General features: G+C 35.2%; 1 protein-coding gene across 1 annotated transcript in view; it reads right to left on the bottom strand.

The window, feature by feature from the left end:
• The window catches only part of LOC129232456 (uncharacterized), a 129046-nt gene that overhangs the window by 27036 nt on the left and 77049 nt on the right, over positions 1 to 24961 (bottom strand). The window contains exons 16-20 of the mRNA XM_054866601.1: positions 20963 to 21160; positions 17830 to 18000; positions 8269 to 8367; positions 5281 to 5370; positions 3306 to 3420 (exon numbers count right to left, since the gene is read on the bottom strand). Of these exons, the coding sequence (XP_054722576.1) occupies positions 3306 to 3420; positions 5281 to 5370; positions 8269 to 8367; positions 17830 to 18000; positions 20963 to 21160 (673 nt within the window). The remainder of the gene's footprint in view (positions 1 to 3305; positions 3421 to 5280; positions 5371 to 8268; positions 8368 to 17829; positions 18001 to 20962; positions 21161 to 24961) is intronic.

Genomic DNA, 24961 nt, shown 5'->3' with positions numbered 1-24961 from the left:
AGTTTTTGATCAGTTTTCGGTAACTTTTATTTCATTTGGAGCTGTCAGCGTTGGCGTGAACGAAATGGCGTAAACGTTTTGCGTTAACGCAAAAATGTACTAATCGGCATCTTAAATTGAAACTGTAGGTAAAAATCTTACCGTTTGCTGATTCTTCTTGGTCGCTTGCATCTTTTATTGCTTAGAGAGTTATTGAAACTGACTAAAGAAAATGCACAATGCTATCTAAACGAAAAACTCACTATATTAACAAAATATTTACAACTTAGAATAACAAATTTACAAATCGGACTCCATAAAAGATCATTCTTCCGTGTTTCATAAATTCTATTTATTTTATTTCTCGCTCGCGTTGATCGTCTGCTATGATCAACGCCCGCTGTTGCTAGGATATCCACCAGTCACATGGTTTGGTTTATGAGCAGCAAAAGGGTTGCCATAGCTCGGTCTACTCTTATTATTAGTCTATGCTTCAACCCCTTTATGAATTCAATGAGTTCTCTCCTGACTTTCTCGCTCTGTGGCGAGTTTTTTGCACTGATGAAGAGGCTCCATTGTAGCTTTAAAGTAGCTACACACTGTATTTTCTTGAGAATTTGTGCTTCATTTGGCGCTGGTTTTTCACTTTATTCATATTGCAGCACAAAGTTTACAGACTCATTTTTCATTTATATAGTTTTTTTTTTTTTTTTGAAATTTACGTTGTGTGAAGAGGGGGGTTACAAGGAGGGGTTTGAGGTAAAAATTATTTTTAAAAAATTATAATACAGTAGAATACCTTTATAACGCCAATCTATGTAACGCAATTCTCTACAAAACCCACTACTCTTCAAAAGTAAACAATAGGTTTTTAAGTTTAAAAAATCCCTTTGTTTTGCCTTGCTATCATAAAATTTCTTAGGAAATTTAAATTTTGAAACAGTTTTTCATCTTTCCAGCTTAATTCAAAGCTTTTAAATGAAAATTAATATTCACAGTGAAGAGAAAATATCAGATGGCTTTTGGAAATGCAGCTGTTATGCAAACTATGAAGTTGGCAGAAGTGCAGGATAATTTACTTTCCTTTAATTGTAAAGTATATTTATTTGTGAATGATTAATTGTATAATTAGTGTTTTAATACTCATTGCAAATAGAACTCATTTTGAAGTGCTAATATATAGATATATTTTGAATATTAGTTTCAAAATTTGTAAAATGATCTATAAAATGCAAAAACCTGTATAACGCAAAAACTCTGGTCCCAAGGTGAGCGTTATAACGGTCTTCTACTGTACAAAGCGAAAACAATTCGGTTACAAGTTTATTTTGAATTTCAAAATGCCAAAATCAAACTAAGTCAAATTTTTGTATGTGAATTTTTGTATGAAGATTTAAAAAAAAGAGAAAAAAAAAATTGAACATGTTATATTTCCACACCAAGCAACTACTTTGTAATAAAGAATTACTAACAAGCTTCAAACTCATCATCAAAATGCACCACATGGTTTACCCAAGAAATATGGTATATAGTGGTACTATTTATTTTAAATGATTTTAATGATAATCCAGCCTATTTACTCTTACTAGAACAGATTGCAAACAAGAATCTTTACTAATAATAAAACTGAAAGTCTCTCTGTCTGGATGTCCGGAGGATGTCTGGATGTCTGTTTGAACTCTGTGACGCGCATAGCGAATAGACCGTTCGGCCGATTTTCATGAAATTTGGCACAAAATTAGTTTGTAGCATGGGGGTGTGCACCTCGAAGCGATTTTTCAAAAATACGATGTAGTTCTTTTTCTATTCCAATTTTAAGAAAACAACTGTCATAAGATGGATGAGTAAATTACGAAATTATCGTAACGTGGAACCGTAACATGGGCACAAGCCAATTGGCAAGATACGAAATTATTATAACGTGGAACCGGGTACAAGCCAACTGGCGAGAAAATTCACCATCCAATATTTGTAAATATGCAGGCGAACCAAAAGACCTTTTAATTTTTCTATTACGGGCAAAGCCGTGCGGGTACCACTAGTTAGAAATATTAAAACACAAGATACAAATTTGCTCATAACTTTCGCCTGTGTCAGACACGGGCAAATGTGTTAAGTGATTAAACACTCATAATTTTGCTTTAAACACAGTTAAATTTTACCACTAAAGAGACAGATGATTAACCCTTCAATGCATTGTGTTGTCATTTAGCAGCATACCCAATTTAGAGTTTTAAAATACCATAAGAACAAATTAAAATTCTGGAGTTTCCCAATTGAAAACGCCAATTTCTTTTAATGCTATGACGAATAAAGTTTTACCTAAACAGAAGGCACTACTTAAATAGAAGGAAAAGTGTACATATGCCTTTGATTAAAGTACTACTTAAAAAGAAGGTATTTTTACTCTTTATTATTTGTTGTTCTCTCAATTAAATGGGGTCCTTTCCAAAATTTTAAAAGTATTTTTTTCTGAAAGAGCATGCTTAAAAACATAGGATCTGACCATTTTTTAAATAATTTGTTTAAATTTAATATTTTAAAAAAATTACTTAAATTGGTATGCTTTCATTGTTTATACTTCTGCCGATGACATCACAAATGATGAAATGCTATTCAGTGTTGCTATTCACAGAGCAAAATATTTAATTCGCATCTTTACTCACATGTATTGGCAACAATAGGGTTGATAGCAAGCGTAGAGCGCAATTTTAATTCGCTGCTTGATTATTGTAACGTGGAAACGTGGTAGAAAGATGCAACAAAGTGCAACATTTGTGACATCATCAAGACCATGCCTTGTTTGAAAAATTGGACTTTAAAAAAAAAATAATTAAAAAATAATTGTTGAGAAAATGAAAGTTTTCTGGGTCCATATTTTATTTATTTATTTATTTATTTGATTATTCTATCGATTTCAGTGACAAAAAGTACTACTTTTGACTGAAGGAAACAACACCATTCTGATGATGCTGAGTTTTTTTAAAGCATTTTACATGATTTGAATACAGGTTATAAAGCCTACTGTCCAACCACGGATTGTACGGAATTTTCAAACGTCCAGATAAGACGAATCTATGTGAATAATAAGGGGGAAAAGTAAAAATTTGATGCCGGTATTCCGCTTATTTGAATGAGACTCTACTTCTGCAAAAGTTGACATCGCTAAAAAATAATAGATTTCCATTTCCGGCTGTAAAACGGATGTTTGTTTTTCAATACAATCCGTGGTCAGACAGTAAGATCATACTTTAAATTTTTTTTGAAAAAACATGCATTTAACAGTTAAGTTTAATACAAAGGTGAAGAAATGCGTTTGATCTTACATATTCCTCGATCCGTCAGGAGTTTGACGAGGCCAGCAGGGGGTGGTTCTGGTGTATGCATGTCTTTCCACTGCTGGAAACGCTCACAATGAACACCCTCATGCTCTAATTCCCACTGCAATGCAAAAGCTCAATCTCCATAACAGTCCAAATAACGAATAAATCACACACAAAAAAAAATATCATTTGAATTTAGACTTCTTGAATTCAAATATGTTCACAATGTAATTATGTCAGGGTTGGCAACCTTGGAGAAATAATTTGCAGAGCATCTGTGATGATTTTGAAGAGCAATTTAAAATTTTGCGGAGCAGTTTGGTATTTCGAATAAAAATAACTAAAACCACTTATCTAAAATTGTTTTATAGCTTTAATAAATCATTTTAAGCATGAATATAAAAATAGTCTCTTTTAAATTAATAAAACAGCTTTAAACACTATTTCAATCCTTGAGTATAAGCATCGTTAATTTCTCATATTTACATGTTTTTTATGATAAAACAGCAAAATTTAAGCTTGAAAATTTTCAGCCGGAAAATGCGTAGCAAAAGAATTTCTTTGTGGAGCCACAGAGTTTCGCCATTTTTGCAGAGCAACTCCGCAAAATGCGGAGCAGTTGGCAACCCTGTTATGTACACAATATGTTTTCAAAATCCCGGATCGCGATAGGACCCTACTAGTTACCGTATATACTTGCGTATAAAACGATCTCACACATAAGTCGACCCCCCTACTCTTAGGAGAAAAAACAGGAAAAAATCAAAAGCCTGCATAAAAGTAGAGTCCCTACTTTTGGAAAAAACGGGAGTGTTTTGCCGTTAATTTTAAATTTAAACCTTACAAAATGAAGGGAAATGAAATGTAATAAACATTTTTATGTTTAAAAATGTCTGATTTTTATTCTTTTGCTCCAAAAGGGTTCACTTTGGCGATCCCGATTTTTGTAAAGGGTTTGATTTTGCTGTTACAATTTTTTTCACTGGCTGCTTTTATTTTGATTTTATATCTATAAAATTTTATGTTGTAGCCACATTATATTTTTTTTAAAAGCAATAATTTGCGACTTTCCGGAAAATTCGCCAGTACGGTGATCCCCGCACTTTTCGTATAGTCGGCCGTTTATTGCAATTATTAATTCTTTATTTCACAGTCAGACCATGAAAAATCATAGCAGAATGTTTAAGTATTTACTTCTTTAGCATCTGCTTAAAAATAATGGACTAAAATAGGGAAAATGTTCATATTTTCAAATGTTTTTTTGTAAGAAAAAATCAGGGAAAATTTTCCGAAGTTCTGTCCCGCATGTAAGTTGATCCTCTAACTTTAGACATCATTTTTTGCTATAAATTTCTCGACTTATACTCGAGTATATACAGTATGTTTCCTGTTTCTACAAATGGACTCGAATGGAAACTGAGAAGAAATTTGTAAGTATCATATTGTGACTGGTAGTTTCTAGATTAAGTAATATGAGGTATATCCATAAAAAAAAATAAATGGTCATTAGGATGTGTTAATAAAGGTGTCATGGTTATTATGGCCAAATTGCACCCGTACACTTATCATAAAGATTATATTTATAGCGCATACCATTATGGTATTTTTATATCTTTATTAATCTTCAATGGTGGGAGTTAGAAATCTGGAAATTTTGCATTTAGATTAATCTTGCCATTAAGTTCATCAAATACAGGCGTTTTTCCTGAAAAATATGTTTTTCATAATAAACTCCATTTTTTAATTTAAAGACCTGCTTGGGTTAAGCCTTGAATGAGCGCAGATGATTTGTAACAATGACTAATTAATCTCTCTTTATAAATATCCAAAACAACCAGTTAGACTTATTCTTGACATTATGGTAATTTGAAAAATCAGACCAGTGACAGTAATAAGCAATTCATGATTGCTTTAAAAAAACACACACACACACACACAATTTATTGTTTCAAAGTTAATTAATTAGCATATTACTTACAGTTTGATGACAAAGAGCACAGGTGATTGCAGAACAATCAGGGCAATATAGTTTCTTCAGACGTGGGCTCGCGATGAAGCCAGAGGAGCACTGAAGAAAAAAAGGTATTCAACATTTATGTTTACACAAAGCAAAAATAATATTGCTATCAATCAGAGACACTGACAAGGTTTATTTCCAAAGCAAGAGAATATGACTTGAAATTTTTCAGAGAAATAAATTCATTTTGGAAGCATGAAATACAGTAAACTCATAATTATCCATAGATGGTCTTTCGCACTTTCAAAAAAAAAAAATCGCCAATGACGAACTGAATGTAAATAAATGCACACATTTTTACTTAACAAGTGCTACATTTACTTTTAGACATTCTCCTTTTGATTTTTTCTCCTTCCCTTCCAATACAAATACAAAAGTGCAACCAGCAACAGGCTCTGGGCCCAGCTAGACTGGTCCTAGTCAATTTACAATCCCCAGTGAAGATCAATGGCCCTCTTAAAACTGTCTACTCCCTTGCTCATGACCACCTCTTCCGGTAATCTGTTCCAAGGTTCCACTACCCTGCTAAAATAATAATTTTTCCTAACATCCATGTTAGCCTGAGATTTAAATAGCTTAAAACAATGACCCCTTGTCCTGTTCTCAGTGCTAAACTTCAGCCCCGTAACATCTTTCATTTTAATAAATTCAAACAACTGAATCATGTCCCCTCGGTCTCTTCTTTGCTCAAGACTGTACATTTTTAGCCTTCTAAGCCTGGATCCGTAGTCTAAATGAGAAAGTCCATTTATTAGCCTTGTAGCTCGCCTTTGAACCCTTTCCAATACATTAATGTCTTTCGTAAGATAAGGAGACCAAAACTGAACAGCATACTCCAAATGAGGTCTTACCAAACTTCTATATAAGGGCAGAAGAACCTTCTTAGATTTGTTTGAAATAGAGCTATTGATAAACCCAAGCATCTTATTGACCTTGTTACTAGCAATGCTGCACTGTTGGCTAAACAGTGCAGCATAGCTAGTAACATTAAACTTAACGGCTAATGACATTAAACTTTTTAAGATCACCAAAATCGGACTCTGAAACCTTATTATTAGATTTACACCACTTACTGCTTTAGAACTTCACCACTAACTGGTTTTTAAAGCTACCGTACTAACAGATTTTCAGATCTACTTACGCAAAAAAATCAGTGTGACCAGACCTCTCCCCTCCCACTTACATTTTTGGTGTAACCTAGCTCGATCTGTTGCAGTTAATTTGCTTGAAGGATTTGTTTGGGTAGGTGTGTAATCCATTTGCAATAATAAATGATGCTTTTGTAGCTTTTACATGCGTTTTTTGCTTCACTGTTATCATTTTAGCTGTAGCTGATGTTGCAGATTGAACGTTAAAACGCGCTTCTGTGTCGAACCGGTGGAAGCGAGTTCCGATGCAGATGCGAGTAAAAAAGGAAAAATGTAACGAGCTGCTTTTGTGTGCTTATATGACACTAGCTGCGTCGCCCGGCTTTGCCCGGTCCACCTTGAAAATAAAAATTGTGTCAAGTGACGTACATTCAACAACCAGGCGTAAAATATAAATAAGAAAAACATCATGATTTCCCTTCCAAACAATGATGACAGCTATTGAAATACTTTTAAGAAATTTAAATGAGAAAGATGGATTTAAAAAGCGTAACCATGGAAACAAAATGAAATAAGCTTAAGGAATTAAAATGCGAAAGAAAATGGTTCACAATTTGAATGAAATCGAGATTTCTTAAACTTGATTTAAAAAGGCTTGTAACTTTTTTTCCTTTCAGGATAAAAGCTTATTTTTCCGACCATAGGTCGAGTTAGATCTGGAGTAAAAAAGGTCGCTTTTTCCAATGGCGTCAAAAAGAAAACTGTGGGACAATTCCTTCACTTTTTATTGATGGATTTAATGAAGAAAGAAGTGCCCAAATTTCAGCTAAGCCTAAAAAAATTTGTACTAAAAACGTAAAAAACTCCCACCGCAATTAAGTTAGAGCATTGGAACAAATTGCGTAGAACGCGGAAAGTTCTTCCCTTTCCAGCGATATATAATGTTACTATTTGCGAGTAATTTTTCACCCCCATATTCGGGTATTTTTGTAAAAATTGGGCCTAAATTGGAATAAAAGAAGAACTATTGATTGAATTGTTTTCGAACTGATCTGCAAACCTTCTCAGGACTTAAAGGAACAAACTGTGAAAATTTCAGAGAGATCCGCCCGGTAGTTCTCGAGTTTTGCGAGTTCAAACAAACAGACGCTTTTTGGAGACTTCATTTTACACTATGTAGAGATTCTGCATTGTTTTCCGTGTAGTCAAGTGTTTGTGTGTGTGTAAATAAAGTTTTTGGTATCTTTAAATGGTGACCTTTTGATTATTAGAAGGTGAAAGAAAAGAAACAGGTAAGAAAATTCTGACTTCGATGAATTGCTGATTTATTTCAGTTGAAACATATGAGAGTGTTATTGATCTTTTTAAGCTATTGCACACACTAGCATTGTTTTTACTCAATTTGAGAATTATCTGCAACTTTGCCAATCTGCAGTTACTGTGCCACCGTATTCTGTGGATCATCGGGAGTTCACTGAAAAGAGAACAGTGAAAACCATCACAGTGATCAATTCCAGCCTTTTGTGACATAGTTCTCTTTACCAAGGGTACCCCCCTCCCCCCAAGAGCAAGGATGCACGCCCCCTAAATATTGCAAAGACCTCCCCTTCCCAAAGTAAGAACCCCCCCCCCCCCAAAAAAAAAATGAAATACCCCTGAAAACACCCAGACTCCCCTAAAAATTTCAACGGCGCAGTCTGCAGCATGACGCCCTTAGGTGGGAACCCCAGTCTTTACTTCTCAGATACACAAATATTGCAAAACTGAACTTCAAAATAATTTTGTAAATGTACAAATATTTTTTATTAGATTAACTGAAGTAGGAATTAAATTTAGTTTAAAACCAATGTATTCAACTTACTTGAGAACACCAATGGAAATTTGGGTCTTTGGTTAAGACTTCATCACGGAGTTTGCTTTGGAATAAGTCATAAACTCTACTGTCTAACACATTTCTTAACTGAAATTTTTTAAAAAGAAGAAAACATTAATATTAATCAAACAGTCACAAAAAATATTTAAAACACTATATTAAATAATGGTACAAGAAGATTTTGCTTGATAGGCAAACAAAGTCAGACTTGCATTATAACAGTGGCATTCTCATCAAATCTCCCTTCTATGAAGTTGATAGGCACTTTTGGGTTTGGGGAATTTTTTCCCTCTTACCCATTAATCAGTGTTGCCAGATTGGGGGAAATTTCCCCATTTTGGGGAAATCTGGTGCTCTCTGGGGAAATTTTGGGGAAATGGGTTGTGAGGGGAATTGTTTGGGGAAAAAATTTTTCCTTGAGGAAAACCTGGGGGAAAAGAAAACTCGGGGGAAAAAAGAATGTTTTTCATATTTAAATTTGCGTCAAGAAGTCGTGAGAACATTGTATCAAACAGCGTCGGTTTAGCTTTGTTCAACTTGATGGAATTCGCATTTCGCATTATGTGGAATATTATGCTACGGAATTCGCATTAATGTTCAGCGTGAGTAACTAGTTGATACGTGAAACAGGTAAAAATAAGTGTGATGAGTGTTCTTAAATAAATATATACAAAAATCATAGTTTAAACGTACATACAAAAGCAGAGTAGTAAACGAGAGCAGAAAAAAAAAATATTTGGCTATTTCTTATCTCTCGGTCAAGCGCTTGTATTTATGACTAGTGGCACCTGCACGGCTTTGCCCATAGTAGAAAATTATAAGGTCTTTTGGTCCCCCTGTATATTTACAAATAATGTATGATGACTTCTCGCCAATTGGCTTGCCCACGTTACTATTCCACGTTATGATAACTTGGTAATTTACTCGTCCATCTTATGATAATTTTGTTCAGGAAAATGTTCTTAAAATTGGAATAGAAAAAGAACAAAATCGAATTTTCGAAAAATCGCTTAAAGGTGCATACCCCCTTGCCACAAACTAATTCTTTGCCAAATTTCATGAAAATCAGCCGAACGGTCTAGGCGCTATGCGTGTCACAGAGATCCTGACAGACAGAGAGACTTTCAGCTTTATTATTAGTAAAGGTAAAAATAAAGAAGGCCAAAAAAAAAAGCGAAAATGGGAAGAAAAAAAAAGTTGGGGAATTTGATAAGAAAATTTGGCTATTTGGGGAGAAAAAAAAAATTTCAGGAGACAAAAATATTAGAGGAAGTCAATTCACTTTATGAAAATATTAGTGGAAATTTTTTTTTGAATTTGGGGAATTTTGATAGAAAACATCGCTTTTTGGGGAAAAGTTGGAAGGGAATTGGGGAAATCTGGATTTAACCATCTGGCAACACTGCCATTAATTACAGTCAGGCTCACTTATAACTGTCACGTCTTGTAGAAGATATTCAGCCAGTTCACATCACAACATTTATTATTAATCTAGGTTACATTATACACAGGAGTGATTGTGACTCGATGAAAAAATACCTGAACTTTTTTTCCAAGAAGAAAAAGTGTTTTGATGGGCATATATATACACATTACGTGTATGCACACATTTTTATACATAATTATTTGTTGGGGTTAAAACTCAAAGTTTTAATTGGACTTAATACGTCCATGTGCATGGAGGGAATTAAATTCTTTCAATTTTTCACATTTCTTAAAATTTTTCTAAGTATGTGTTATTTTCCTAAACTGTATCTGAATCCTTAACCATTAATTACATTCACTTACTGAAAGTGCATAAAGATTTCAGAATTAAATATGTTTGGCGCAAAAGGGGCAGCATGTATTATGATCACTGTGCAATAGGGTTAGGCGATATCCGAATTTTAATACCACAGTATATCGCTCCCCAAATATCGATATTTTCGATATATATATGTCGTTAAATTCAACATTTTATGGGGGGGGGGGGGAGACTGCAAAACCTATTACATAAGTATCTGCAAAAGAGAAAAGCCATAGCCCATCTTGGTGAATAAATAGTTTAGCAATTATTCTAATAATATAGCTACAGCAAGGCTTTTCATGTGTTTGTGTCGGGGGATCATGAGGCAGATTACACCACAGAAACTTTTGGAGAAATTAAGAAGAATTAAAGTCTTTTTATTAGTGGATGGCAATTCTTGAGGGAAAAGGGAGGCTTGGTAAAATTGAGAGGCGCCATCGCAGTCGGGGGAATGGGCAACCCTAGTTACATCATCTGCATATTAAGATACAAATACAAATACAAAAGTGACGACCAGCAACAGGCTCTGGGCCCAGCTAGACTGGTCCTAGTCAATTTACAATCCCCAGTGAAGATCAATGGCCCTCTTAAAACTGTCTACTCCCTTGCTCATTACCACCTCTTCCAGTAAGCTGTTCCAAGGTTCCACTATCCTGCTAAAATAATAATTTTTCCTAATATCCATGTTAGCCTGAGATTTAAATAGCTTAAAACAATGACCCCTTGTCCTGTTTTCAGTGCTTAACTTTAGCCCCGTAACATCTTTCGCTTTAATAAATTTAAACAGCTGAATCATGTCCCCTCGGTCTCTTCTTTGCTCAAGACTGTACATTTTTAACCTTCTAAGCCTGGAATCATAATCTAAGTGGGAAAGTCCACTTATTAGCCTTGTAGCCCGCCTTTGAGCCCTTTCGAATACATTAATATCTTTCTTAAGATAAGGAGACCAAAACTGAACAGCATACTCCAAATGGGGTCTTACCAAACTTCTATATAAGGGCAGAAGAACTTCTTTAGATTTGTTTGAAATAGATCTATTGATAAACCCAAGCATCTTATTGGCCTTGTTACTAGCAATGCTGCACTGTTGGCTAAACTTTAAATCCTGACTTATTAAGATCAGTAACTTTGTCTGCCTGACTAATGACTGAACCTTGCAAATAATAACTTGTACACTTATTTCCATGCCCTAAATGTAGCACTTGACATTTCCCAACATTAACAGCCATACCCCATTTATCAGCCCACTCCGTAATATGATCCGTAGATATGCAACAGAGAAACGATATTAGACATCCTGAAAAGAAAATATTAAGGGGGGAAAATATCAAGTAACGCTCCTTTCTCTTCTTATCTAGCCTTTATTCCATCTCCCACCCCAGCTGTTCTTCAATAATTACCATAGAGATTGCAAAACATGACGGTAGCTTACGCTTTATACCAAACAAAACGTCTTCAATTCGGACTTTCGGCGTTTCATTAAACATCGACCTAAATTTTACAAAAGCGAGTTTTTCTGAAAATATAGGAGTTCCGGTATTTTCGAAGATGAAGATACCGGAAATCAAGATGAAAATACCGGAAATCCGGTAAAATACCTGAACACAATCACCCCTGATTATACAATCAAGCACCAGATCAGAGATCCTCAGATCCATGCTCAGAGGAGCTAACATCATGGCGATCAACATGCATCACCTAACTTGTCTTGTTAACAAAACCAACGTGGTCTCATTCAGTACAGTTACAGTTAAATAACTCACAACACAGTTACATGACAATAACGAGACTTGATTCGACAAGAACCAAGATGTAAAGAGGAAAGAAGCTGGAATGGTCTGATCGGAAGGCATTTGGGGTGCAAACATCAAGGGTTGCTGAGCTCCTGGTCTGGATTATCTTCTTTACTAATAATAAAGCTGAAAGTCTCTCTGTCCGGAGGATGTCTGTAGGATGTCTGTAGGATATCTGTAGGATGTCTGTGACGCGCATAGCGCCTAGACCGTTCGGCCGATTTTCATGAAATTTGGCACAAAGTTAGTATGTAGCATGGGGGTGTGCACCTCGAAGCGATTTTTCGAAAATTCGATGTGGTTCTTTTTCTATTCCAATTTTAAGAACAAAATTATCATAAGACGGACGAATAAATTACGAAATTATCATAACGTGGAACCGTAACATGGGTACAAGCCAATTGGCAAAAAAATTCACCATACATTTGTAAATATACAGGCGAACCAAAAGACCTTTTAATTTTTCTATTACGGGCAAAGCCGTGCGGGTACTACTAGTTACTAATAATAAAGCTGAAAGTCTCTCTGTCCGGAGGATGTCTGGATGTCTGGATGTCTGTAGGATGTCTGTGACGAGCATAGCGCCTAAACCGCTCGGCCGATTTTCATGAAATTTGGCACAAAGTTAGTATGTAGCATGGGGGTGTGCACCTCGAAGCGATTTTTCGAAAATTCGATGTGGTTCTTTTTCTATTCCAATTTTAAGAAAAAAACTATCATAAATGACGAAATCATCATAACGTGGAACCGTAACATGGGCACAAGCCAATTGGCGAGATACGAAATGATCATAACATGGAACTGTAACGTCGGTACAAGCCAATTGGCGAGAAAATTCACCATACATTATTTGTAAATATACAAGCAAACCAAAAGACCTTTTAATTTTTCTATTACGGGCGAAGCCGTGCGGGTGCCACTAGTAAATAAATAAAAAAAGAAGAACAGAACTCTCACGACTATCAGCTAATATTAGAAGCAGGGTTGGCTTTCTGCCGGCAGAAACTAGTTTTTGCCCTGCCAGTGGCAGAAACTGGTTAAAACCGGCAGAAAGTGGCAAAAACTTAAAATCGTCTTAAAAAACTAAGGTACTTACTAAATGATATTTGTTTAAACTAAAAAATTAAACTTCATCTCAGCGTTGTAAAAAATAAAATGTTATGCTAGTGCCCTTGATTTAGTTCAGAAAGGGGACTTTTCAATTGCTGATGCTCATAATATTTGGATTAATCTAACGAAGGACCATATGTATTCTTAGGATAGAGGAGTGACATACAGAATTAAACTGGCATTACTGTTTGTAATTTGCTTGCAAATGAGCATCATCTATGTTGCTTGTGATTGAAATTATCATGTGCTTCAAGAAGAAAGTGTCAAATTTTACTTCCCAATATTAATCTACATTTTGTACCTTATATCACAGCTTTGCAAAACAAATTGGCCCCACTTCTCGAAACTCATTTTTCCAGTCGAATTTTTACTACTACCCTAGTTACTACATGATAGACCAGTTTAAAAAAATATACAATTTGAAAGTTTTATGAATAGTGCTTGTTCCTTGATGCATTGCCTGCTAGCTCTTCTGTTGCAAGAATATTCTGAAGTTTCTCCTTCGTGCTTATTAAATTGAAAAACTATATAGATTTTTGGAACCACCTTTTCCAAGAAGCAACTGCAGGATCCAAACAATGTAACATTTGATTCTGGGCGGTCATTCCAAGCTCGTCAGCTTGCGAGATCGAGATTTTCGCTCACTTGATCGGTTGTGACGTAAAAATGTCGCAAATTCGTTTTTCAATCTATTCGAACGTAGCTTGCGCCAAGGTTCGAGTAGATTAGAATACTAATTTGTGACATTTCTACGTCACAACCGATCACGTGAGCGAGAATCTCGATCTCGCAAGCTGACGAGCTTGGAATGACCGCCCTGAATTGTGATAATATTGTAAATTAAACTGTGCTTTGGTTAACAATTAATTATTTTTTCCATGCATTTCCTACTGTCTGCCAATATTTTTTTTTTTTTTTTGTCATTTTGAGAGTTTTTGCCAGTTTCTGCCGAAAATGTGGCAGAAAGTGGTTTTTGCCATGCCGGTTTTAACCGGTTTCTACCAGTGGTTTTAACCGCTCCAGCAAAAACTTGCCAGCCCTGATTAGAAGACCATTTTGTTTCATTACAAGATTTTCTGGGGGGGGGGGGGACCAGGCTGTGTATTTCAGCAACAGAAAGTGCCAGCTCATTTGTCTAACTCAAAAAAAATTTGTGGTTCAACATGAATAACATCAATGTGATGGACCGGCCATCAGTTAGTCAAACTTTAATTCAATATTAAACGTGTCGGAATATTTAACCTGAAAAATATATAAAAATGGGAGCCATATTTTTTTGACTAAGGACCTTCAAGCAACAGTAGAGAAAGTATGAACACCTTATAGGCAGTACAAAACTCGAAACCTTAAACATAACTTTTAAACTAAAAGGTGTCAATAATTACGGGACACTGTATTTTCTGATTTTCTAAATTAATTCAACACATGATGTGTTTCAAATAAAATAACCTTAGTGTTTTCTGTATTAATTATTACCATACACATTTGAAAAAATAATTCCCCCTATTCTTATTTTTGCTGCAAATAGTATTTTATGCTTTTATTAATATTTTTTAAGACAGGACACATACATTTATGGTATTGTCACTATTCAGTTTCAAACTATATTCTTGGAGTTTGAAGCAAATTAGTTCAATTCCTATGCAATTTTACTTGTATACAAAAAATCAATATATTGAATATCATTAAAATTGGCATCTTAGCTGTGTATTGATCTATCTTTAGTTTTTAGGAGACGGGGGGGGGGGCAAATGGACCGTGCACAGTTACTAAAATGGGGGGGGGGGGTCACAAAGGTAAATATCATTTTTCAGACAAACTTCTGAGATTTTTCATGGTGAATCAACAGTAAATTGTACTTTTAAAATAACTCGAAATTTACCACAATTTAAGAGAGTTAATTTGCGTACAGAAGCTCATAAAATTAGTATTTTCATGATCTTATTAGATAATATACTGGTACTCATTTATGGGGAAGTTGTATACCAGCAAATTTACTGCTATAACATAACAGTTTCAATTCCCCTCACGTTTAAGAGTAAAATTCAAAGCAAGCTGTTTATTTGTAACAAAGTAAAAATTTCCTTTACAAATTTAACAAAGCATCGCCATATTATCAAAAAGGACAAACGGAATTAAATTCCTGGAAAATCCAAACAAAAAGATAAATGTTGTTGAACTACCCCATTACCTGCACTTGGATGAAATTGAAAAGTTAAAGCCTATGTATCTGTTCCCAAAGGAAGAAAAAATTGTTCACTGTCCTAACTTCTTTTCAAGAATATACTTTAACAGGTTGTAAAGAAAGCATTTAATAAATAAATAAATAAATAAAAAACAAAGAGTAACTAAAGACAGAAAACAATCATTCAGTTGAAAATAGTAATGTTTTGTGCTGCACAAAAAAAAAGACAAAAAAAAAGAAAAGGCCACTGATACGAAAGTAGATGTGTAAAATTGTATAATTTTCTCGATGAAGACTTTTCGTTTTTACAGTTCATCATTTTTTTAAACAAAACTACAGTGGTAACAAAATTTCTTTCGACTTTGGCATAGATGGGCATGGCTATGTTGCTGTTATTGCAAACTAGTGGTACCCGCACGGCTTTGCCCGTAGTAGTATGTAGTAGAAAATTACAATGTCATTTGGTTTGTCTGTATATTTACAAATAATGGATAATGAATTTCTCGCCAATTTGCTATGTTAATTTGCTGGCCCATGTTATGGTCATTTGCTCGTACGTTATGATAATTTACTCGACCCTGTTACAATAATTTGCTCTGTAAAATGTTCTTAAAATTGGAATAGAAAAAGAACAAAATCAAATTTTAAAAAAATCGCTTCCAGGTGCTCACCGCTATGCTACAAACTAATTTTCTGCCCGATTTCATGAAAATTGGCCGAACAGAATAGGCAGTGTAGCAGAGATTCAGAGATACAGAATTTCAGCTTTACTAGCTGCGTCGCCCGGATTTGCACGGTCCACCTCGAAAATAAAAGTTATATCAAGTGACCCAAGTTCAACACTCACGCTTGAACCAAAAAAAAAAAAAAGTCAATGAAATTTTGTCGAGAGTTCAACACTCAGCTTGAACAAAAAAAAAAAAAAAAATCAGTACACTTTTGGGGCAGATTGCGGAGAAATAACCAAAAAGTAAACATTTGTAATCCCCCAAACACAAGAAAAGCCTTTAAAACAAAAACAAGAATTTTACTTGTTCATATATGAGAAAAAAAATGGCAACAGATCTTTCATCTCAATGATTTTCTTCACGCTATACATTTTAATAAAAGCATTGTTGCGGTATTTTTGGGGCAGATTGCGGAGAAATAACCAAAAAGTAAACATTTTTAATCCCCCAAACACAGGAAAAGCCTTTAAAACAAAAACAAGAATTTTACTTGTTCATATTCGAGAAAAAAAATGGCAACAGATCTTTCATCTCAATGATTTTCTTCACGCTATACATTTTAATAAAAGCATTGTTGCGGTATTTTTGGGGCAGATTGCGGAGAAATAACCAAGAAGTAAACATTTTTAATCCCCAAAACACAGGAAAAGCCTTTAAAACAAAAACAAGAATTTTACTTGTTCATATTCGAGAAAAAAATGGCAACAGATCTTTCATCTCAATGATTTTCTTCACGCTATATATTTTAATAAAAGCATTGTTGCGGAAAGTTGAGATGAAGCACTGAATAATAATTTAAATGGTGGAAAGCCCTTGAAAAATAGGGATTTTATGTCCAAATGTAAGTGCCATAATGAATAGTTTTTAATTGATATCTCCGTTAATTATTATCAGAGGATTATGTTTAATAGTCAAACATAAAGACAAGAAGATTACGAATCCATCAATACCTGGTTTGATGGTCAGTTCACTGTCGTTCGGGAGAAGAAACTTGGACATAGATACATAAATGACTACATAGATACAGTCGGACCTCCTTATATCGAAGTAGCAAATTGCCGGAAAAAAATTCGATATATAGAAATTTCGATATATAGAAACAATCTGTTTTTATCACAAAAATCTCCTAAAACATTAAAATTAAAGATAATTTTCTTGTATGAAAACCAATTTCTAATTTATACGAGCATCGGATTAAGCGAAAGTTAAGAATTAAAAAATTAACAGAAATTACACTTTTGCGCCTTCATACATCTTCATTCTTTGGCAATTTAACTTGATCCGCAACATTAGAGTATTTTCGTTTTGACAATGTAATCGAGAAAAATTAGAAAACCAATCTACTTCACCTGAATGCTTTCTACTGAAGCTAAAAAGATTAAAAATGATAATCAACAGACAAATGGGATAACTTGAAACTGATTTTACAGTGTTACTGGTTACAACTAAGATTTGAAATGAACTTGACGGAATTTAAGAACTCCAGAACGGAACAACGACCTATCTTCACACCCCTCAACCCCGCACAGATTCCTTGCGAGTTTCATAGCAACCTTACATGAACATAATTTTCTCCCCTAACCATCATTTTTCATGAGACAAACAGTCTAAAGTGAAAAAAAAAATCTACGAATGTCTCGAGAAAAATTTCGATATATAGAGAATTTTTCGATATATAGAAACAAATTTTCTATGTAATGAACATGGAATGTGCTGGGATTTCGATATATAGAAAATTTCGATATGTGGAAGTTCGATATATGGGGGTCCAACTGTACATACATAGATACATATGCTCAGTTTTTAATACACGATTATTAGTAAAGATTATTATTATAACCACTATTTTTGGGGGGCTCTGAGCAGGTATTGATGGAAAATACCACACCCAGTCTTACACAACCTGGAAAATTAATAATGGACACAAAGGATCTAATCCTCGCTCACCATCATATCCAGATGATTGAAATATTCCTGAATGTTAGAGTCGGTGATGTCTGGTTTGTGGCAAACGGGGCAGAGCAGGGTGAAGATGCTGCGGTCATAGACCAGAGAGGTGAAATGGGCCTTCAAGCACTCCTTGCACGCTCTATGGGAGCAATGGACCATGGACGATATCTGAAAGTTTGGTGGGAAAAAATCATTCAATATTACACATAAGCTTACGAAGAAACTACAGGGCAATTACAAGGGTAGCTGAGTGACATTGTAAAAGCAAAGCAGTATGTACGAGGCGTATTTTTAAAGTAAGTTCCGTTTTGATATAAAAAAAGAACGAGTACAGATAGAGCAAAGAAATTTATTGCACAAAAATCTACCACCCTTACGCTATTTTTTTGACATTGCTCCCGTGATTTTCCAAGCATTTGTCATAGCGTGGTACAGGTTTTTGTATACCTATTCATAGAAAATTGCCGCCTGTGTAGTCAGCCATGGGATAACATGTTCTCTGAGCTCATTATTGCTGTTGTGCCACAGACCACCTAGGAAAGACTTTAGATGCCGAAACAAATGAAAGATGCTGCGAGCGAGGTGAGGGCAGACCAGAGGATGTTCAAAAACGCCCCAGCCAAAGCCCTGAAAGAGTCCTCATGGTTGACTAAACGGGCGGTAACTTTGTACGAATAGGTATACAAAAACCTGTACCACGCTATGACAAATGCTTGGAAAATCACGGGAGCAATGTCGAAAAATAGCGTAAGGGTGGTAGATTTTTTGTGCACTAAATTACTTAGCTCTAGCTGTACTCTTTCCTTTTTTATATAAAAACGGAACTTACTTTAAAAACACGCCTCGTATTATACCATTGAAAAAATACAATAATACAGGGGAAAAGATTGTTTCCACATTTTATGCTGTTATTTTGCTCTTAAAATGTCAGTCACTTACTTGTGGCATTGTCCTGCAACAACAAAAAATGTTAAGTAGAAATGGAAAGAGTATCCAAATGTTTTTTTTTTTTTTTTTTGAAACAATTAGGGTAAGGTCACCAATAACAGACAAAGGTCCAGTAACAGACAGTCATAAGTTTGGAATAAAAATAAGAAACCTTCGACGTATTACGTATATGATCGCATACACATATTGTGCGTAATGGATTATCGGAAGTATACCCTCAGAAAAATAGACGGGAACATCACTAGTCATCAGAGTGAAATTTATGAGCCAGTTGGTATTTATACAAAGCATTGGTGGATGGTTATGAACAGCCACAACGAGGTATGCTGGTGTTTCATGATCATTCGAATGTATTAAGGTTTTAGATATAAAAACAAAGAACTTTTGCACATTTTGAATAGACAAATGGAATTTTTTCCATTACTCATCCTTTCCTCAAACTGTCTGTTGCTGGGTGTCATCAGATTTTTTTGGTCTGTTACTGAGGGTTGGACCTTTTTCCAAATTTGAGCAAATACAAATAGAATTAACTCATTCAGAGGATCCAAAGAGACCTCCGTGGCTTTATGGTAGAAGCTTCGCTTCATATGTCGGAGGTTGCGGGTTCGATTCTCACCGGTGCCCTGGGTGATATTTCTTCTCTATGTGCTGTCAATCTTTCTCATGTTGTCTTATCTGTTACTAAAAAAGTCCAACCTTTCAAGGCAACGGCACCAATCTTCCCGTAGTAGTTTATTACGGAGATTCCAACAACAACAGACGATCCAGAAGCAGCCAAACGTTAGATGAGATGTAGTTGCATGAGAGAATTTTTTTTTTAAATCTAAATACATTAAAAAGCTCAGAAAATTGAGTTAACTTGATAGCGATGTCTTAGGCATGTCTGTTACTGATGTCGGTTCCCCATGTTCTGGGTTAACAAGGTCATAAGGTCAGCCGAAATTTTAAGACGAGCCCCAAATTTTAAAGACTTGATGAGAAATGGAGAGCACCATGCAATTTCACTAAATCTATGTAGCAAGGCATCCATCTGCAATGGATGTGAACTATTTCTTATATTACGTCTCACAACTTGCTAAATTTGGAAACTTTACTTAAAATTTCAAGACTTTAAGACCTCATATTTTGATTACAGAGACATGAGAACAAATGATATATGCATTCAGAAACATGTTTTAGAACACTCTTTCGGCGGCTGCTACTAATTTAGGCCCTGAGCCTGTAGCTGGTTTGTATTTGTACATTAGATTAGTGCTTTAAAGAAATATTTTTTTAATAGTGTAAATATTGAATAGGGTAACTGCACCAGTCACAGACATGCTTAAGACATTACTTTTAGATTAACTCAATTTTCTGAGCCTTTTAATGTATTTAGACATTAAATTAAAATCTCTCATGCAACAACATCTCATCTAACATTTGGCTGCTTCTGGATTCTCCAAATTAGTAATTCTATTTTTATTTGCTCATTTTCAAAAAAAAGCTCCGACACTCCCCCCCCCCCCCCCCCCCCCCCCGGAAACAGACACTGAAAAATCTGATGACACCCAGCAATAGACAGGATGAGGAAAGGTTGAGTAATAGACAAAATTCCCTTTTTCTCATCAAAATGAGCAAAAGCACTTTATTTTTAGAACTAGAGCCTTAATATTTTCAAATGAACCTGAAACCTTCCACCACTGCCTTGTAACAGCATGCCAGTGCCAGTTAACCTTCCACCAACTGGCTCATAAACTTCCCCCTGATAACACTAGATGTCTGCGCCGTTATTCAGGAGCCACAGCAACATCAGTTTTACCAGCCTAAAAGGCTTATTATTTAAATCCAAACTTCTGACTGTCTGATACTGGACCCTTGTCTGTAACTGGTGACCTTACCCTATACTGTTATCGATAAAAGACTGTCGATACCTAAAACAAAATTACACAATGTTTCACATAAAAAAATTTGTGGTAAATCAATTCTTTCATAGCATTGTAATTTTTAAAAAAAAAATGTACTTCTTTTTAAAACGACATAGGTAGAGCAGTAGAAACATGTGTCATAAAGCTGCAACATTTAATCCATCAAATTCAATTTTAATCTCCATTCACCAGTTCTTTAGTACATCACTTCTTAGCAATGATCCCTTAAGAAACAATGGATCAAAATTCCGCTGAAACTGCACAATTATCATAGATACCTGGTTAATTGGAAATCGGCAATTGCAGAGTTCGCACAGCTGTGTCAGAAACTTGACTGCATGATATACACTGCTGCACTGCCTCGCAGCCAATAAGGCGTCTTCTTCTTCAAATTGCATTTCAATCAGCTTTGCTGCAATGAAGGCTATTTCCTTGTTGGGGCACTTTCCCTCGTTCTGCAACTTTATAACATGTTCCTTCAAGGAAAGAAAACATAGAGTCAGGTGCAAATATTTCAGTAAAGATACAATTTTAAATATACTATACAAGCATGCGATTTAAAAGAATTGAGGCAGCAATAAGCTCAGCAGTGTAAAAGGACTTAACTTTTTGTGTAAAAGACTCAAGCAAAGTTTGAACCATTGGTAGACTTTCATTGAAAAGTTTCTAAATCAGGCAGTATGGCGAGCACCTGCCAGGGCTACAGTTACCATCTCTTGTTCCAAAACAGATGAGTTTCTACTAATATTCCCACTAGTTTTACAACTTTTTTTTTTTTGGTGCTTACATCCTTTTGCTTCTAGATTCTTCACTTCATGAGAAATTTTTTTAACTTATTAAGTGCAGCAAATAAGATTCTTAACAATAAATTAGTAAAAAACACTTGAAAAAAAAATGAATAAACAAACTTGACCCTGAATGAGACTTATATTATGGCCTAACAGCCTTGGTTATAAATATTTATAGTAAAAGAAGCCTGTACCATGAAAACTACTGAAAAGCGCAAAAATATGAACCTCACAACAAGAATTAATTTTTTGGGAGCTTTAGCATAAGTCTAAATTCGCAGAGATCAGAGAATGTAAATCCTTTTCCAGTCCCTGCTCTACATACTTCTCCCTAACAATTTTTAGTTTTTCGTACTTACCTGATGTGCAGCTAATATACAATTATAAATACAAATACAAATACAAATACAAATACAAATGTGACGACCAGCAACAGGCTCTGGGCCCAGCTAGGCTGGTCCTAGTCAATTAATAGTCCCCAATGAAGATCAATGGCCCTCTTAAAGCTATCCACTCCCTTGCTCATGACCGCCTCTTCCGGTAAGCTATTCCAAGTGCCCACGACCCTGCTAAAGTAGTAGTTTTTCCTGATTTCCAAGTTAGCCTGAGATTTAAATAGCTTAAAACAATGACCCCTTGTCCTGCTTTCCCCGCAAAAATTTAATCCATTTACATCTTTCATTTTGATAAATTTAAATAACTGAATCATGTCCCCTCTGACTCTCCTTTGCTCCAGGCTATACATGTTAAGCCTATTAAGTCTGGTATCATAATCTAAATCTGAGAGTCCCCTTACTAATTTAGTTACCCTTCTTTGAACCCTTTCCAATACAAAAATATCTTTCTTCAGATAAGGCGACCAGAATTGCACAGCATACTCCAAATGAGGTCTTACTAAACTCCTATATAAAGGCAGAAGAACTTTCTTAGATTTGTTTGAAATAGATCTATTGATGAACCCAAGCATTTTGTTGGCTTTGTTACTAGCAATACTGCACTGTTGACTAAACTTGAAGTCCTGATTTATAAAGACACCCAGATCCATAACATTTTCTGCCTGATTTATGACTGAACCCTGTAAATGATATCTCATACGCTTATTTCCATGACCTAAGTGTAGCACTTGACATTTCCCTACATTAACTGCCATACCCCATTTATCTGCCCACTTAGTAATATGATCTAAATCCTCTTGCAGCTGTTTTACTTGTTCTTCATTTTCGACAATCCCCATAACTTTTACATCGTCAGCAAAACAATTCATGCTTCCAGAAATATTAAATGTGATGACCTTCCAGAAATGTGATGACCAGCAACAGGCTCTGGGCCCAGCTAGGCTGGTCCTAGTCAATTTACAATCCCCAGTGAAGATCAATGGCCCTCTTAAAGCTATCCAGCCCCTTGCACATTACCACCTATTCCGGTTAGCTGTTCCAAGTGCCCACAACCCTACTAAATTAGTTGTTTTTCCTTTTTTCCAGGTTTGCCTGAGATTTGAATAACTTAAAACAATGACCCCTTGCCCTGCTTTTGGTACAAAAATTTAATCCATTAACGTCATTCATTTTGATAAATTTAAACAACTAAATCCATGTCCCCTCTGATCCTCCTTTGCTCCAGGCTATACATATTAAGCCTATTAAATCTGATATCTTAATCTAAATCTGAAAGTCCCCTTACTAGTCTAGTTACCCTTCTTTGAACCCTTTCCAATACACAAATATCTTTCTTCAGATAAGGCGATCAAAACTGCACAGCATACTCCAAATGGGGTCTTACTAAACTCCTATATAAAGGCATAAGAACTTTCTTTGATTAGTTTGTAATTGATCTATTGATAAACCCAAGCATTCTGTTAGCTTTGTTACTTGTAATGCTGCACTGTTCACTAAACTTGAAGCCCTGATTTATTAAGATACTCACATCAATAATATTTTCTGCCTGACTAATGATTGAACCCTATAAACAATAACTTGTACGCTTATTTTCATGACCTAAGTGTAGCACTTGACATTTCCCTACACTAGCTGCCATACCCCGCTTATCCCCCATTTAGTAATGTGATCTAAATCCTCTTGAAGCTGTTTTACCTGTTCTTCATTTTTTGCAAGCCACATAACTTTTACATCATCAGCAAAACAATTCATGCTTCCAGAAATATTCTCATTAATGTCATTCATAAAAATAATAAACAAGAGAGGCCCTAAAACTGAACCCTGAGGAACCCTGCTTAAAACATCACTCCATTTAGAATGATATCCCCCTCACAACTACTCTTTCCTTCCAGTGAGCCAATTTCTAACCGAAAGTAAAGTTTTTCCTCCTATTCCTATATCAGCTAATTTGCTGAGAAGAGCAACATGTGGTACCTTATCAAAAGCTTTTTGAAAATCAATATTAACATCCACACACTTTCTGTTATCTAAAGACAAGGTAACCTTGTCATAGAAATGCAATAAATTAGTAGCACAAAATTTACCTTTCCTGAACCCATACTGCAAACTAGTCAATAGATTATTAGCCTCTAAGAAATTCATAATAGTAATTTTGATCAAAGTTTCAAAAATCTTACAAACCACAGAAGTCAGACTTACAGTTCTATAATTCCCAGCATTAACTTTAGATTTTTTCTTGAAGAGCGGCATTATGTTAGACAGTTTCCAGTCTTCTGGCACTGTCCTTGATTTATAAGAAGCATTGAAAATATTTAAAATAACATCCACTAATTCCTCTGCACATTCAACTAAAATTTTTGGATAAATATTATCTGGCCCCGGAGCTTTAGTTGCTTTAATTTTTTCCAAATGAAATAGAACCTCCTCCCTGGAAAATATGAAATCCTCTAGCTGTATAAAAGCTTGTGTATTGTTAGTGTCGACTGTTGAGATATAGTTATCGTTAAACACACTGGAAAAAAAGTTATTAAGAACATTTGCAATATCGCTATCGTTTTGGATTAAATTTCCATTCTCATCAACCAATGGCTTAATTTGACTATTTTGAGCTTTCCCTGAATTAACGTAAGCAAAAAATCTTTTAGGATTCACATCAATGTTATCTGCTAGCCTTTGTTCCAATTCCTTTTTCCGAAATCCGTACCAAATATTTAAAATTTCATCTTGCCTTACAATACTGGAGCCATTTTCGGCCATTTCTAACATTGATCGCACATCGTCTGCGATATGACTTGTTTAGTACTATATTAATAAACAAATGCAGTTATCAGTCATTCATAAGTTTTTCCTAAAACAATACTATTCCACACTAATAACTAAGCAACCAACTTAACAAAGCCTAAAAGAATGCAACGCCACGTGCAACACCTCTGAACCGATTGAGATCAAAGCAGGAAGAATGTGCCAGCAATGCGAGGGACGGTGGGTAGAAAGAACTGTGCGCATGCGCAAGTATCAACGAAGGTCCACCTGTTCTATTGTGTACTAATTACCTTGACGGCGACAGCATGAAATCAATATCATCTTGACGGCG

Source organism: Uloborus diversus, unplaced genomic scaffold, assembly GCF_026930045.1.
Source record: "Uloborus diversus isolate 005 unplaced genomic scaffold, Udiv.v.3.1 scaffold_12, whole genome shotgun sequence".
NCBI lineage: Eukaryota > Metazoa > Arthropoda > Arachnida > Araneae > Uloboridae > Uloborus > Uloborus diversus.
This window is presented reverse-complemented; position numbering and strand designations above follow the sequence as displayed.